This window comes from Lepisma saccharinum, chromosome 10, assembly GCF_977018435.1.
Source record: "Lepisma saccharinum chromosome 10, izLepSacc3.1, whole genome shotgun sequence".
In the NCBI taxonomy this organism is placed as follows: Eukaryota; Metazoa; Arthropoda; class Insecta; order Zygentoma; family Lepismatidae; genus Lepisma; species Lepisma saccharinum.
In genome coordinates this window covers 10,809,939-10,826,771 of record NC_139238.1, presented here as the reverse complement: position 1 = coordinate 10,826,771, position 16,833 = coordinate 10,809,939, and the positions used below count along the sequence as shown (strand labels likewise).

The following is a 16,833-nucleotide window of genomic DNA, read 5'->3' as shown; positions in this document are numbered from 1 at the left end:
AATCACATGAGTGAATAGTTCAATAATACACAATGTGTACACCTTGTGTCAATATAATTTATATATTTTTATAATAAATACACATGTGGCATGTGTGTTGGAAATAAGTAACAATAAAATAACGACTATTAACTTTTTGTAAGTGTTCATAAAAAATAATACTTTATATTTTTAATACATTTTTTATTCTTCTACTGAGACAGCCTGACTTGGAATTTCAGATAAGCTTACATTTAGACAATAGGGCCTGAATTCAAACACAGAAATGGAACAATATATATATATATATAAAAAAAGGTTACCGGTAAACAGAGACATGGTTCCACTATATAATTTGGGTAATGAGAGATGTGGTAATAAATAATTACAGATAAACGTTTGGGGAGCTACTTCAAAAAGAAGTGGTTGGCTACAGTCTCGAAAGCCAGAAACCAGTGGCAATGTGACTCGATGTGCTGACCGCATGTCACTCAATGAAAAAGCTGCTCTGACAGGCCCTGGTTTTTCAAGTGCTGTTGCTCTATGGAGTTTAGAATTAGATACGAGAGTCAAACTCCAGCATACACGAAACATGATAAGTCTCCTTTTTTAGTTTTTCATGAGAATACCAATGAGATTGATTGACTGATTTGATTTATTTTACTTCGTTTCTTGTGGCACTTTTGGCTAATTTGTGAAGATGGGGATGAGTGATGATATGACGAAATTGATGAATGGACACTCACAAACATCCATGCCCAGGCCAGGATTCGAACCCGGGACCCCTGGCTTCGCAGCATGATGTGCTAACCACTCCACCAAGGGGGGCCGGCAAAACCAATCAGAAAAAGTACATTATCTGGAAATAGTTTTGCACTTTGCCACAGATGATACCAGTACAAATATAAAAGCCTTCTTCATTTATATTTATTACCTATTTTATACAATGTGTTCAGTTTGGCTCAGGGACGAGATAGCAGATGGCGGGGCTTGGCACAGATGCCGGCGTTTTCGATCTGTAACATCCCGCTTATTGTTATGCACATATCTTTAGCATGCACACAATTATATTTATATTGCATAATCAGTACTAACATGAGTTAATAAATCAATACATTGTTTCACAGAAAGTAGGCATTTCAAAAACATCAGCCCATATGGCTACTAAACTGTTGAAACTGAAACTTTACAGAGAACCCTAAAAAGAATCTATAGATACAATCCCCCACACTGCAGATGAACTGAAATACATTATAAGAACAGAACTTACAAGAATTACGGAAGAAGAATTTCTGCGATCCAATCAAAATTTCATAAAAAAATGCCCGGAATGTGTGAATGCATTTGGCTACCACTTTGAACAATTCTTTATAACACAGGTTAGTACTTGTTATGCAAAATAAATATAATTGTATGCATGCTAAAGATATGCGTGTAAAAATAAACTGGACATTACAGATAAAAAATGACGGCATTTGCACCTTGCCTCGCCGTCTGCAGTCATGCACTATCTCGGCCCAGAGCCAAATTGAACACACTGCATTACAAAAGTTTAATATTTTTTTCATGTTCCCCTCTCTGCCACACTGTGAAAAAAAATGGTTTCTTAGCAACCCTGGTCTTACTCCTGATAGAGTAAATGAAAACTGAATCATCTTACTCTCTGCCTTGTCATTGGTCATCACCTTCTGATGCTGGAAGCAAGTTTGTAAATTGTTTGAAACATAGCTTCAATTTTTGCAATGTGTATATGACACAAGGTGTTATAATGCATTACACACTGAAAGCATATTCAGCAAGTTTACCAATAAAATAATTTGGCCTTATTGAATGATAAAACACCAATTAATCTGTCATATTCCTAACTTTTAGTTCATTTTTACACCTACAAATAACTACGCAACATTTCATGTAAAACAGTCAAATCATTCTCTCCATAAGAAGACTTGTGTGTTGAACATATGGACATTAATCTATTAGTCTAACCCTTATTTTAGCATAAAGCACACAGGAGCAAATATCTGAAAGAACATTTTCCTCTAGGGCGAGGGAGGGATATTAGAACATGTAATTTTTAATAACGAAATTAATTTGTTACAATAAATAATTTTGTAGAAGTTTCTTTTTGAAACAAATGTTTTCAGATACACCTGATACTTTTGATTTTGACTATACTGACTTGCAAAGAAGAAAACCAAAAACAAAATTCAATGGAAAGCAAAGTGAAATTTTGGTGGTCACACAAACATGAAAAAAACACCATTGCAGTGAACCAGATGTGCATGTGACTGTTGATGTCTTTTAAGTTAATACAGATAAACCAAGCGGTATAATTAATTTCTTTACACAATGTATGTACTCATAATTATATGCATCGACAATCTATTAGATCTTCATATTAATTTAATGTACTAACTGCTTCCTCAATGAAATCACCTCTATATTAGATAAAAAGCTTATGGTTACTATACTATTATTTACATTAGTATTTCACACAGATTATAATATTAAAAAAAAAGATGACTGCCTTATATATAAATGACCAGCATTTAAATTGTAATGACAGAAATATGCTCATTTTCAGTATCTATCTTCTTAAAGTTAAACCCTATGCACATTTGATCAATCAAAGTTGAAACAAATACTCCACCTGGAAATTATACAATATGGTACTATGAAATAACAACAGTAATAGAAAATGGGTTAATATTGAAATGCTAATAACGGATTAGTTTATTAATAAACTTCCCATGTTCAGAGGAAATAAGAAAATTTTACATTTCATGGTAAAATTTTCTTCTATAAAAAGGGAACAGGAATTGACTATGGTGAATGTATGCATTAGTTTTATAAGAAAGGAAATTTTATGTGAAAGCAAGAAAAAAAATATTTTACCAGGGCTTGACACATAATACCCTTTTGTCTGTTACTTCAATCTCTTTGTGTGTTGTAAATTACTTTTCACTCCACATGAGAGAAACCTTTCTGTTTACTTCTGTGCAAAGCTCTAACAAATTCTTTCAATACAAGGAACATTATGATATGATAATCTTCAAATATCTCTAATAATATAAGCAAAACAGTCTTTATTTTTTATATATACATATATATATCTACACACACACACATACAAAAACACTAATATCTTTTTCACACACACACAAACATGCCTCACTTTATATTTTTAAATCTAAGAAGTCTGTGGAATGGTATTGTTAACCTTGTCTATCATTAAGAAAGTGAGAACATATTTTTATATATTTTAGAATGAAAAAAAATACCTCATACGTGATTCAACCGTGTAAGGGATAACAATTTGGAAATATTCCCTGGTTAATTTGGGAAAAGCGTTGAACATACGAAAAAACATATGCCCAGTGTTTGAATTAGAACATTAAAGTACACACCTCATGTATGCAATTACATGATCATTATTCTTCAGCAAAAGCAGTTATCTTCATTATTTGAAGATGATGTGTTTGATTCTCTGACGATTGATATAACGTCTGCCCTGTGCAGTCCGCGAGGAGAGGTTGTAGGTGACGAGAGCATCATAGGCTTCCGATTCTTCAGTTTGTGGGCAAGTGTGAGGAAGATGGCTTCCACATGATCACACTCTGATTCATCCTTGGCCGATGTTTCAAACAGCTGAAACAGAAGCATTGCATATTAACAACTAATGATATTTCCATATGCTCATGAGTATTGTTCACTGATGGGGAAGGAAGATCATACACACACATCACATCCAAAAGTCCCGGAACGGTCAAATATCGTGAGAAATACACATCGAATCGGAAAAAAAAAATAAAAAAATACGTGTTTAATAAGTGAAAGAAAGCTATTCAATGATATCACACTTGATTCCCCATCCTCGCCCTTGGGGGTGGGGTGGGGGGCAACTGTGAAATTTGAAATGGAAAACCCCATTTTGTATTGTAGAATCTGATTCTACGTAAGAAAATAACTGGGTTTCGGTACTACATTTTGCGTAACCCAGGAACAACGACGTGGACATAGTAGTATTTTGTTCCCATCGGGGTGCTTGTTTTAGGTAAGTCCCCTTGCCTCTCACCATCGGGGTGCTTGTTGTAGGTGAGTCCCCTTGCTGCTCAACATTGGGGTGCTTGTTGTAGGTGAGTCCCCTTGCCTCTCACCATCAGGGTGCTTGTTCTAGGTGAGTCCCCTCGCCTCTCACCATTGGGGTGCTTGTTGTAGGTGAGTCCCCTTGCCTCTCACCATCAGGGTGCTTGTTCTAGGTGAGTCCCCTTGCCTCTCACCATTGGGGTGCTTGTTGTAGGTGAGTCCCCTTGCCTCTCACCATTGGGGTGCTTGTTCTAGGTGAGTCCCCTTGCCTCTCACCATCAGGGTGCTTGTTCTAGGTGAGTCCCCTCGCCTCTCACCATTGGGGTGCTTGTTGTAGGTGAGTCCCCTTGCCTCTCACCATCAGGGTGCTTGTTCTAGGTGAGTCCCCTCGCCTCTCACCATTGGGGTGCTTGTTGTAGGTGAGTCCCCTTGCCTCTCACCATCAGGGTGCTTGTTCTAGGTGAGTCCCCTTGCCTCTCACCATTGGGGTGCTTGTTGTAGGTGAGTCCCCTTGCCTCTCACCATCAGGGTGCTTGTTCTAGGTGAGTCCCCTCGCCTCTCACCATTGGGGTGCTTGTTGTAGGTGAGTCCCCTTGCCTCTCACCATTGGGGTGCTTGTTCTAGGTGAGTCCCCTTGCCTCTCACCATCAGGGTGCTTGTTCTAGGTGAGTCCCCTCGCCTCTCACCATTGGGGTGCTTGTTGTAGGTGAGTCCCCTTGCCTCTCACCATTGGGGTGCTTGTTGTAGGTGAGTCCCCTTGCCTCTCACCATTGGGGTGCTTGTTGTAGGTGAGTCCCCTTGCCTCTCACCATCAGGGTGCTTGTTCTAGGTGAGTCCCCTTGCCTCTCACCATCAGGGTGCTTGTTCTAAGTGAGTCCCCTCGCCTCTCACCATTGGGGTGCTTGTTGTAGGTGAGTCCCCTTGCCTCTCACCATCGGGGTGCTTGTTGTAGGTGAGTCCCCTTGCCGCTCAACATCGGGGTGCTTGTTGTAGGTGAGTCCCCTCGCCTCTCACCATTTGGTGTTCTCACCAACCTCTATTCATTTCCTGCTCAAATTGGTATCCCCCCTTTTCTTGGCACAGTCACAACCAAAGATACACACCACTGGAAACATTCTGTAACATCTCCAGACTAATTCCATTTGACACTGTACGAATTCTGTCTTTCAATTCCTCGATATCGTTGGGTTTGGTTTCAAAAAATTTGCTTTCAAGTATCCTCAGTAGAAGAAATCAAGAGGTGACAAATCGGGTGACCTCGGTGGCCACTCAATGGTGCCCCTTCTACCAATCCACCTGTCAGTGAAAATGTTGTTTTCAGCACATTGCGAACAATTAAAGCAAAATGAACTTGAGCTCCATCTTGTTGGTACCAAACATTCGCGAATGCATCTCCAACGATAGTTTGTATTTCAAGTATTATCTCATTGGTCAACAAATTTATGTACTTTTCATATGTCACATTGCCATCAATGAAGTATGGCCCGATAATACCATTACACAATAATTCAGCCCAACATTAACTTTTTGCGGGTACTGTGTACGATGCTTCCTTATCCAGTGGGGATTCTCTGTGACCCAATACCTCATGTTATGCCGGTTGACAGATCCGCTCAACTCAAAGGCAGCTTCATCGGAGAAACAAGTCCACCACAGAAATCTATTATTATTTCTGTCGAATCGTAGCATCATGTCCTCGCAGTATTCAAGTCTACGATCATAGTCGTCTCCGATGAGCTCTTGCACTAGTTTTATTTTGTACGGATGATACCGATGCGACTTCACAATTCAAAGGATAGATGTTTTACTTACTTCGGTTTGTTGAGCTACTTATCGACTCGAACATATGGGCGTTTTCTTGGAAATGCATTAGAACTTCCAAATAATTTCTCATCGTTTGAAGCAGTTTTAGGTCTTCCACATCGTGGTTCATCCCCGACTGCTCCAGTTCCTTCGAAGCGATCAACGGTTCGTTAAACAGTAGATTTTGGAATAGGTGAACGTATCGTTGAATAAATGCGCAACGTCTCCGTATGATCGTTACCTATCACCAAACCCCCACATCATGAGAACTGTTATCCTTTCCCTCTCTGACAGAATACGAACAGTAATGGATATACTGACACATATTCATAAAGTAGCACACTAATTGTTTTACCAACTGGTTAAAGATGTCAATAAATTACAAAATAGATTTGATTTACTCTATTTTACTTTGCCTTTTGTGTCACTTTTGGCTAATTTGCGAAGATGGGGATGAGCGATGATATGATGAAACTGATGAATGGACACTCACAAACATCCATGCCCAGGCCAGGATTCGAACCCAGAACCGCTGGCATCGTAGCGCGATGTGCTAACCACTCTGCCACAGGGGCCTGCTACAAAATAGATGAAATGGTTTCATTGTGTGTAAGTTTTTATTTAGTTTTTGCTTTCTATTAATATAAAATAATTAGACTAAATACTTATTAATGAAGTCCAGTTTTGGCATGTACTTACTGTTTTCCAGTAGCTTTCACGACATCATTTGGCTTCATCAGGAGACAAGACAAGAATACTCGAAGTTTAAAACATGGGGAGGTAAGCGAGATTAAAAAAAGGTTAAAATGGTAAAAGACAATGCAGTACCCTGTCACTCCTTCCTACTCCATCACTGGCTGCCTGGCTGGCAAAAAGTAAAGTGTTTTTTTTTTTTTTTTTTTTTTTTTTAAATTTTGACTATTCTTTTCTTATATCCTGATGAAGCCACATGATGTGCTGAAAGCTAGAGGAAAACAGTAATGTAGATGGCTAGGGTGCAAAATGTTTGCTTCCTGGTGTACTTCACATCTGGTTTCCTCCGGCTCCTGGAATGCTCAGACTTGCAGAGGAGAATTCCACAGGAAACGGAGGTTACAAAGTAGAGCGGAACTGGCTACTATATAAGCGAAGGGCGCTCTGTCGGAGCTCTTCTTTCTAGTTACAAATATATTTGAGTATCATTGAGAGCAGCAGCCAGGAAGCAGAGCTAATTGCTGGCATATCCCTCAGCCACTTACCCTTCTCCCACTATTATTATTATTCATCTATCTCTAGTAAACAGTACACGCCATCTGCCTTCTTATTTCTCCCAAAGTGTAAGTGCTCTATCAACGATGTAAGCTAGGTGATTTAAGGTAAGTACATGCCAAAACTAAAATGATGTGTGAAATGATGGCATGTGGTGTAAGTTATGCCTTATCTAATTACTTATATTTGTCTTGCATTCTAGACACTTTTACTTTTACCGTGCACATATAATGTGACTCGTGTGGATCTGTAAATGGTGTCTTAAATGAATGAGAGAGAGACAGAGACTCACCGGCATGTTGTGATAATCGGCAAATCGCTGAGCGACATGAGTTTTCACAGCCTGCGATTCTTTACAATCACACTTATTTCCAACTAGAATCCTTGGAATTTCACATGTCAAATCGTGGCGGTTGCATTCGTCTATCCATTGATTTAACGCCTGGAAAGAAAGGGATATACAAGATATATTACATAGAGAGATGATTCAGAGCACATACACGGCCAACCAGAGCTGTGTGAAGACACCAGTGGAAAGAACAGAGTGGTTCAGTATAAGTAATGGACTAAAACAGGGAAGTGATCTTTCCCCACTGTTCTTCATAATTACGATGGATGCAATTAACGAAGAGGTGGGGAAGAAGACAGGAGAGGAAGCGATGAAGGCCTTGTTGTTTGCTGATGACTTGGTAATATGGGGGAACAGCGAAGAAGTAGTACAGAGACAGCTTGATAGTTGGCATGAGGAAATCAGAAGAGCAGGAATGAAATTCAGTGCAGAAAAGAGTGAGGTGCTAATAACAACAAGAAACAGAGCCAGAAATGTACCAAAGAATAAAGGTGAACACAGAAGAGTTGAGGATAGTGGAGAGTTTCAAATATCTAGAAAGCATAATTGAGAGAAGTGGAAGAATAGATGAGGAGGTAAACAGAAGGGGACAAATGGGTGGTGGACTAGATCAAAGTATTCGAAGATTAATATGGAACAAGAATGTACCTATGAAATGCAAGAAGGTAATATATAACACATAATACGTGCCAATAATTATGTATGGAGCAGAGACTTGGACAATGACAGAGAGACAAAAGAAAGTTGCAGGCAGTGGAGATGAAATTTTTAAGGAGTATATTGGGGAAGACTAAAAGGGAAATAATAAGGAATGAGGAGATCTGACAGACAGTGGCTGTGGTGAAGCTTCAGACAGAATAGATCAGGCATAGATGAGATGGTTTGGACACATGATGAGGATGGGTGCAGAAAGACTTCCAGTTAGAGCATATAATGCACAAGGAGTGGGAATAAGGCCAAGGGGGAGACCAAGATGTTGGTGGAAAGGGCAAATAGGGTAGAATGTTAGGAGAAGAGGACAAGATTGGAACATCGTGGAAAGAGAGGAGTGGTGGAAGACCAGACAAAAATGGAGAGGCTTGACTTCTATGCCAACCCAGCCAGAGGCAGGAAACAGAGAAGGATGATGATGATAACAGAGATGATTCACAAAATAATCACAAATATTACTCTTTATTATTTCACTCCTCAGGTCCCAATAAGGTAACACTCTTATCTCCTAACTTCCAAATGTTAATAAGTCTAAAGTTTGGGGGGCTCAGAATCACATTCCCAACACCAGTCTTCACTCTTTGGACTTGCTAAAGCCCCTTGTGCCTACATTGTAATGCAAAGATTTTCCCCTAATGACAGTAATTTCAAATATACCTGAAAGAACTGCAAAATTCTACATTTCTCTCATTCAAGCGAGTCAAATAAAAACCTTATTTTTTTCTTTTTACCTAGTAGGTTTCTGCATGTTAACTTGCCCACATTTGCTGCATTTTAGCATAGACCCATTGCTGATCCACATATATTTTCAAGTCCGAGTAAGTGGCTGTATACCTCAAGAAGAAGAATATTTGGAATCTATGTGCAGTCACTTCTGAACCACTGCAAAGGTCTATGAACCCATCACACTGAGGTCATTGCTGGTGTGGTAAGCATGCAGAGAGACATTGAATTTTCATTTCCCAGAGAATTTCTGTAAGTTTTTAGACTTCCAGAGGACAAGAAACCACTGCTCTTCGTTGGTGCATGTGTATGCAGGAGGCAGGATCTTTAAAATGACAAAAATGGTGTTGTGAAGCTCACTTAATCGGTGTTGCAGCCTTGAGGTCGTTTTATAAATACCAGTCGATACCTCATGTAAATTTAAGCTGTTTACAGTCGGTCCTGTAATTTTTGTCGAACTTTTAAGGTTTTCTATTTCACTCCCCCTCATATTTCATTAATAAGAATGAGAACACAATTGGAATAAATTAGTTATTTATTCTTAAACAATATTCTGCGTTTGCAGTAATGAACCTTAGGCTTCAGGATATCTGCCAAAAAAATGAGCTGCTCTATATGGCTAGATGAAAGAGATATCGACCTAACTGGCTTCACAAATTATGATGAGAGTTGTGCGAATTACTCACAATGGTAAATGTATTAAAAACTTATGTTTTGCGAGTATCTATGTTGCTTCTGCTACGTTTCGGGATGCAACTGCTCCCTTCTTCAGGCTGTTCACTTTTAGGTTATACTCAATTCATAACCGCGTCGACCTTTTATTAGGTATAGGATATGGGATTGGTTAAGTGTGTGTTAGGTTTTTACTCTTTTTAACCACACACACTTAACCAATCCCATATCCTATACCTAATAAAAGGTCAACGCGGTTATGAATTGAGTATAACCTAAAAGTGAACAGCCTGAAGAAGGGAGCAGTTGCATCCCGAAACGTAGCAGAAGCAACATAGATAATTGCAAAACGTAAGTTTTTAATATATTTTTATTATACACAAATTAATTAAACTTAAAAAAAGCTTTCCAGCTGGATAACAAATGTTTTAACTTTCATGAAAATTTTGGCTTTCCTTTTTAAATGACAATAGAACAGCTGTGTTTTGCCTATATAGTTTTAGAGTTACCTCAACCAGAAAAAAAAAATTGAATGCATGTTCTTATATTATCATTTCCATGCCACATTCATAACATATTTAATAGTTTAATATTATTATTCAGTGGTGTATATCTAATTTACTGGCCGTAAACCAACTTGCTGCAAAATTTCAAGTTGTCTCTTCTATTTTTATTTTACACTGCTCGCCATTAAAATTGCAACACCCAGAAGGAAATGAGATAGAAACAAAAAAACTTGGCAAATATGTAGTTCATAATAAGATAAGAAAATGATTACAGTTAGAGCTCGGTGGTGTGACATGTGACACGTAGAACATGGTTGCATAACCCCAAGGAGCTAGTAGCGTGTACAGCCTCCACGGGCGGCAATAACTGCTGCAACATGGCGAGGCATGGACAGAATGAGTCTATCGATGTCTGCTTGCGGTATGGCGTCCCCAGCAGCTTCCACACGGTGCCAGAGGTCTTCAACATTACGTGCCGGAAACCTGAGTTGGGCCAGCCGGCAACCCACCATGGACCAAACATGTTCAATTGGCGACATATCCGGCGAACGTGCTGGCCAAGGAAGCAGGGGCACGTGGTTAGCTTCCATAAATGCGAGGACATTCCTTGCAACATGGGGGCGCACGTTATCCTGTTGAAAAGTGGCATTATCTGTAAGGGCCATGCGTATCAGACGTTTGTCCTCTCGTTCTGTCGTCCGACGCGGACGTTGTGAACCTCTACGTCGCTCTACAGTGCCTTCCTGGACCCACTGGTTCCATACACGGATCACTGTGGATGCATTCCGTCCTACACGGGCACCGATCTCACGGTAGGATAATCTGCATTCACGGTATGCAACAATTCGGCCGCGATCGAACTGGGAAACCTGCTGGAATCGGTGCTGTATTCGACGACGTGGCATTGCTGACCGATTTTAACACACTACACTCACGACCATGCACTTTCACTGCTCTTCTGCACCTATCTGACCTGCTACAGGTACCACTTACCAGATGGCGTGGCAGGCGCACATGACGCATGACGGCCTTGAACACCTAATCATTTCCTTCTGCACCTCTCCTCTACACACTGCGCACATTTCGTCCGATTCCGATTACTCCTTCTGGGTGTTGCATTTTTAATGGCGAGCAGTTTATTTGCATGCTTGCATTTGTTTTCTTTGTATATCTAATTAATATATTATAAATAAGAGCCGTTGCAGTAAACCAGGTCAAATTTTCAGAATATGCCACTGTTATTATTGTTATCATTACATGTGCTACCTCAGAAAATGCTATGAGTGTATTTTTTCTTTTACTTTTACTTATTTCTTCATAAATTAAAAAATCATCATAAATATAAAATAATGTCACATGTAAACAATGCACAATTATAATTGATAAATAAGTATTTATACTTGCAAAACAAAACTTCATATTTTATGGAAAAGGCAAACTCAGGCAAATAATGTGGAAGAGGGTGTTTTTTTATAAAAATAATCCTAAGTAGAAAATCCAACTTTGTAATTCATCAGAAAGGAATTTACAAATTACTACTTGCAGGAAAAATATCAAGCAAATAACATTTAATGTTAAATAACAATAAATTATCTAATACAACTTTTGCAATGACAAGTAACTTGAAATGAAACCATCTACCTTCATTTACTGCCTGTATCAAAATAGTTAAATGTACTGCTTGACATTCGATAAAGGAAGGGTAACTGTTCTGATTGTTCATTGGCACACAAAATTTGAACCTTCCTTAAAGAAATGAGTACTGTTTGGAAACAATGGCATGGTTGGAAACCCTGCAATCGACAAAAACAAGCACGATGTGCGATATTCTACGAAGGTGTACTTGCCAAAGGCTATTGTGTGTCGGAGAATTAATTTTCAACAAAAATTCGCATTATTTTACGTACAAAATTTTAACTATGTTTGCCTTGCCTAACCTAACTTTGACGGAAATAGTTCATGGGGCTACCCATTTTTCAAGTACCCAATTACAAAATCCATTGGATCTTCCACACCCTGTATGAATTTTACCACGCATCCACGACATGTCATCTTCTCGGAAAACAATGGCGTGGTTGGAAACCCTGCAATCAACAAAACACAAGCACGACGCGTGATAATCTACGAAGGTGTACTCGCCAAAGGCTATTGTGCTTCGGAGATTTAATTTTCAACAAAAATAATGAATTTCGGCTATAATACATTCCCACATGACAGAAAACACCTTCCAGATGTTAGACAATGCTACAGGAACTTATTAACATAAGAAGTTTCTTGTGTAAAAATGAAGAAATCTGTTTGTGGAATAGTAAATTAGTACCTATAGAAGTAAATTTGAACAGTAATAGAATGCGTTTAGGGACTTTATTTTAATGCTGAGAAAACCAAACCTGGGCTGTCTAATCTAACTACGAAAGCATATACTGAACAAAATCTTAAGTAATCGCTAAAACTCCGCAACATGTGTTAACAGAAGGATAACGGTTCAGATTGTTTTATGATTTCTCCTAGCACAAAGACTAATTTTCGTAGAATTATGGAAATGATTGTCACACGAAATTTGAACCTTCCTTAAAGTAATGAGCACTGTTTGGACTCTGGGAAAAAGTTATTTATGTTGAAAAAAACAACTTGAAAATTACATTACGCACTTCCCATGGACAGGATATTCTCCATCGACAAGCGACAGTAAATATCGTAGAAGCGTGGGAATGAATGTAGAAGTAAATCGGAACCTTAGTAGAATGCGTTTAGAGGCTTTATTTTAATACTAAGGGAACCAAATCTAACCACGAAAGCATATATTGAACAAAAACCTTAAGTAATTGCTAAAACTCCGCAGTATGGGTAAGACTGTAGAATATGGGCTGCTTAGGAGGAACGCGGTTCATAATTTTTTGGTAATGTTTTGTAGTTAGTAATAGGGAAAAGTAAGTTTGAAGGTGTGGAATTTTTTTTTCTTGGAACAAAAAACGAGAAATACATATCCAGGTTGGGCGATCTTGGAAGGAAAATGTGACATGGTTGCGCACATTCCTGCACAAATCTAGTGAAAGCAAAAAATGCCTACGTTGTTAGGTAGCTAGGTTTAGTTCTCTTAGCCTGAATAATAATTTGTCATTGTATTTATGCTAATGAAACCTAACCTAACAAGCCTAACCTAATCTTGTAGGCATTCTTCGTCGAAATAATGAAAGTAACTGTGCTTAAACAATATGGACGTGAACGAATAGAGAAATGCATTGCTTTTAGTAGCAGGAAAAACATTTTTCAATGTATTTATGCTATTGGAACCCAACCTTACAGCCCTAACCTAACCATGTAAGCATTCCTCGTCTGAAATAATGAAAGAAACTGAGCATGTGTAGGTGGAATCCGGAGCGACAAATCAACTCGAATTCAGCGAAACGAAGGGTTTCACTTATTGCACAACACTTGAACAACCTTGTGTTCTGACGTTCCGGGAAAAATAATTTTTATTTTTTGGCTAGCTTGGTTTAGTTCTCTTAGCACAAAGAATAATTTTTCATTGTATTTATGCTAATGGAACCTAACCTAACATCGTAGGCATTCCACGTCTGACGTCTGAACACAAGGTAGCAAAACTCTTGTGCGGAGAGGAAGACTGCGAAACAAATGACAGCAACCGTGCGTACACAATATGTAGCAGCAAAACATTTTTTACGTGCAATAATATAATAGTAATCAGAAAAATAACACCAGAAAATGGAAGTAGAAGGTACGTACTTTCAGGGGATATAAATTTTGTTTGTCTATTTAGAGGAAAAAAGCAGCCCATGTTCTGCAGTGAGACCATAAAACAAAAGGAACTTGGGCCAGATAATTTTCTTTCAGGTAATTCATTTAAAATACTGTTATGTTTAGTATGCAGTTAGTAGTTTGTCTCAATTCTTGGTAAATGTCTGTTATATCGGAGACACATTTCTATCAGATATTTTCAGTTTTAAATGGTTCGTACTTACCAATTGTGTAATGCGGAACATAGTTGAAGGTGCCATTATGCTTTTTACACGAAAATAAATTCAATTTTTCACATTACGAGTAATTCCTTTGGGTCCTTTCTTCCGTTGTGGAACATACAATATGGCGCGCACAGCTGTGGATCATCGCACGTCGTGCTTGTGTTTTGTCAATTTGGAGTGGGTATGCAGTGTTGCAACTTTCTTAATCAAAAAAATACCTACTTTCGTGTTCATTATGCCATCACAAACCATTGACGGATAGCCCCAAAAACCATTCACGATAGCCCCACGAACCATTTCCGGTTAGGTTAGGTTGGGTTAGGCTAGCTAAGCATAGTTAAAATAATAAAAAAAATCAAATTCTGGTAAAAAAAAAGGCACGTTTTGAAACACTGGCGAGACCGCGTGACTTTCGACGCTCACGCCATCTGCAGGTACATAATGGAAACAACGGCATAATGTTGTCGCTTTGCACAAAATGCAAGTTTATTATATCAAAAGTGCTTATTTCTTGTTGTGCAGCATTCTACGGTGAGAAAATACCTCCACAAACTTTCAAAATACTACAGAAACTCATTTCCGTAAGTAGTTTCTTCTGTAAAATTGAAGAAATGTGTCTCCGATATAACAGACATTTACCCAATTCTTTTTACTGATACAATCAACTGAATGAATGAGAAAGTATTTGGAGTGCCAACTGACTTGAGACATACTGTGGAAGAAATTCGAATACATTATATGATTGTAAATAACTTTGAATATTTCAGGCCCATAACAATTACTCTTATTCAAAAAATGTCTCACCTCAAAAGTTGCTGGTTTGGTAACATCATAAACCACTATAACAGCATGTACATTACGATAATAGTGTTCAACCATAGATTTCCGGAAGCGTTCCTGGCCAGCAGTATCCCACAGCTGCAACTGTGATTAAATAAATAATAAAAAAAATACATCAACATGCAAACATCTTACAAGATAATGTGCTCTCCACTGAAGAAAATCAAGATCAATGAGAATAACACAAAATAATGTAGTCACTCTTTTTTAATAAATCGTTTTGCAAATGAATTACACTTACTTGAATGTCTTTACTTAGTTATGAATTGACGAGGTTAAGAACGTAAGGTTGAAGATGCAAAAACTTTATGTACAAATGAAAGAAGATAAATGCATTAGTAAGCGAATGACAACTGAGTGAATATATATACACATTTCTATCAGGTTTACTGCAAATATCTAGTTGTTACATAATATGTTACAATATTTTAATTAGAGGTGCACCAGATAGATTTGATTGTACAAATTATGTGGCTGCACACCTGAATAACAGAAAAAAAAACAATAATCATATAGTCTTCAAATTTTCATCACTTACTTGTATTTTTATACCCGTTTCAACATTCTAATCAAAGTAACAATTGCACACATGTTGGTGTATTTACCTTAATTTGTTCTCCATCAACGTCTACTGTTCTCTCTCTAAAGTCAACACCAATGGTAGCTTCTGATTTGTCTAAAAATTTGCCTTCACAAAATCTATAAGTCAAACATGTTTTTCCTACATTCGAATCCCCTACTACTATTATTTTAAACACTTTCTTCTGTTTATCATATCGAAAAGGGCGATGTTGCCTTTCCGTTTCATCTCTAGATGATGGGCCTGCAGAACTGTCTGTATTTGAATATTGTGCATTTTCTGAAGCAGAAGGTTGTGTTGATTCACCATTATCACCCATTGCAATTTCGTCCGCAGAGGACAACGTATTCGCACTTAATACGAAACAAATACTTTCTTCTTTTGTCTTCGCTCTGACAACTCCTGCTGATAAAGAAAAAACATTGGAGTACTATTACGTAACGGAATTGTACACCATGAAGGACGGTATAATTACTTTTGTGTTTGTTAAAATTATGCACAAGTTTCTTCCTTGCTGCAGATATGTAAACACCGCTTAGACGTCACTTCCTCCTTTGCGGATACTTCCGATCACGTGACCACCATCGCCATCTTAGATTGTAGCCACGAGGTTTGCAAGGGAAAATATATTTGCCGGATTCTCGCGGCTTTCGATTTTCGTGGATATTCAAGGATGCCCTCCAGTAATCCCCTACCACCTAAAGAAAATGCTCTTTTCAAACGAATATTGGTAAGTTTTAGTTTTACGAGTAAGCTAAATCCTAACGCTGCAGCAAGTACTGCATTCTGGATGGGAACATAGGTTAATTTTTAATGTATAAATTTATATTAATTTTATTCACTATTTCAAAATCATTCAGTATGGAGCGAAACGCACAGTTTTAACACAAAATATATAGTTAAGGTCATACTTTCATGTTTCTGTGAACATATCATGCCATTTATATTGTATCCGTTCACTGGGTTTACGAGCGATGTGGTGAGTGTGCATTTGTGTTCTGTCGAGAAATGCAAGCAACAAATCGAAAAATCACAAAACGTCTTTATATTTGTATTTACATTATATATCGAAGGTGACTGCAGTAGCACAAAACAGGCCTGCAGAAAGTTTTAAGTGGTGTATCGGTACCTACGTGAAATTGCAAATTGTCGTTGGTTACATAAATATAAACTTTATACTATGACTCAGTCCTCCCAGTTTTAAATATATTATACTAGACACACGTTGGTATTGTTCTGCTGTTTTTTTACACGCTATGAGGTACTTCAGTAATTATGCAAAATTCGGAAGCGTACAGTTTCTTTTCAGCCTTGTACCTGTACACCACTGACAAATAGGCCTACTTCTTTTGT

General features: G+C 38.1%; 2 protein-coding genes across 2 annotated transcripts in view; one reads left to right on the top strand and one right to left on the bottom strand.

The window, feature by feature from the left end:
* Positions 1-1,548: 1,548 nt before the first annotated feature.
* LOC145993762 (putative Ras-related protein Rab-33) lies at positions 1,549-16,032 on the bottom strand. The gene is made up of 4 exons (XM_083129529.1): positions 15,506-16,032; positions 14,865-14,984; positions 7,409-7,558; positions 1,549-3,627 (listed from the first exon to the last, which is right to left on the bottom strand). The coding sequence occupies exons 1-4, from the start codon at positions 15,797-15,799 to the stop codon at positions 3,418-3,420; spliced, it is 774 nt and encodes a 257-aa protein (XP_082985655.1). The 5' UTR covers positions 15,800-16,032; the 3' UTR covers positions 1,549-3,417.
* Positions 15,972-16,833, top strand: part of Naa15-16 (N-alpha-acetyltransferase 15/16) — a 225,806-nt gene continuing 224,944 nt past the window's right edge. The window contains exon 1 of the mRNA XM_083129528.1: positions 15,972-16,210. Coding sequence (XP_082985654.1) covers positions 16,154-16,210 — 57 coding nt within the window. The 5' untranslated portion in view covers positions 15,972-16,153. The remainder of the gene's footprint in view (positions 16,211-16,833) is intronic.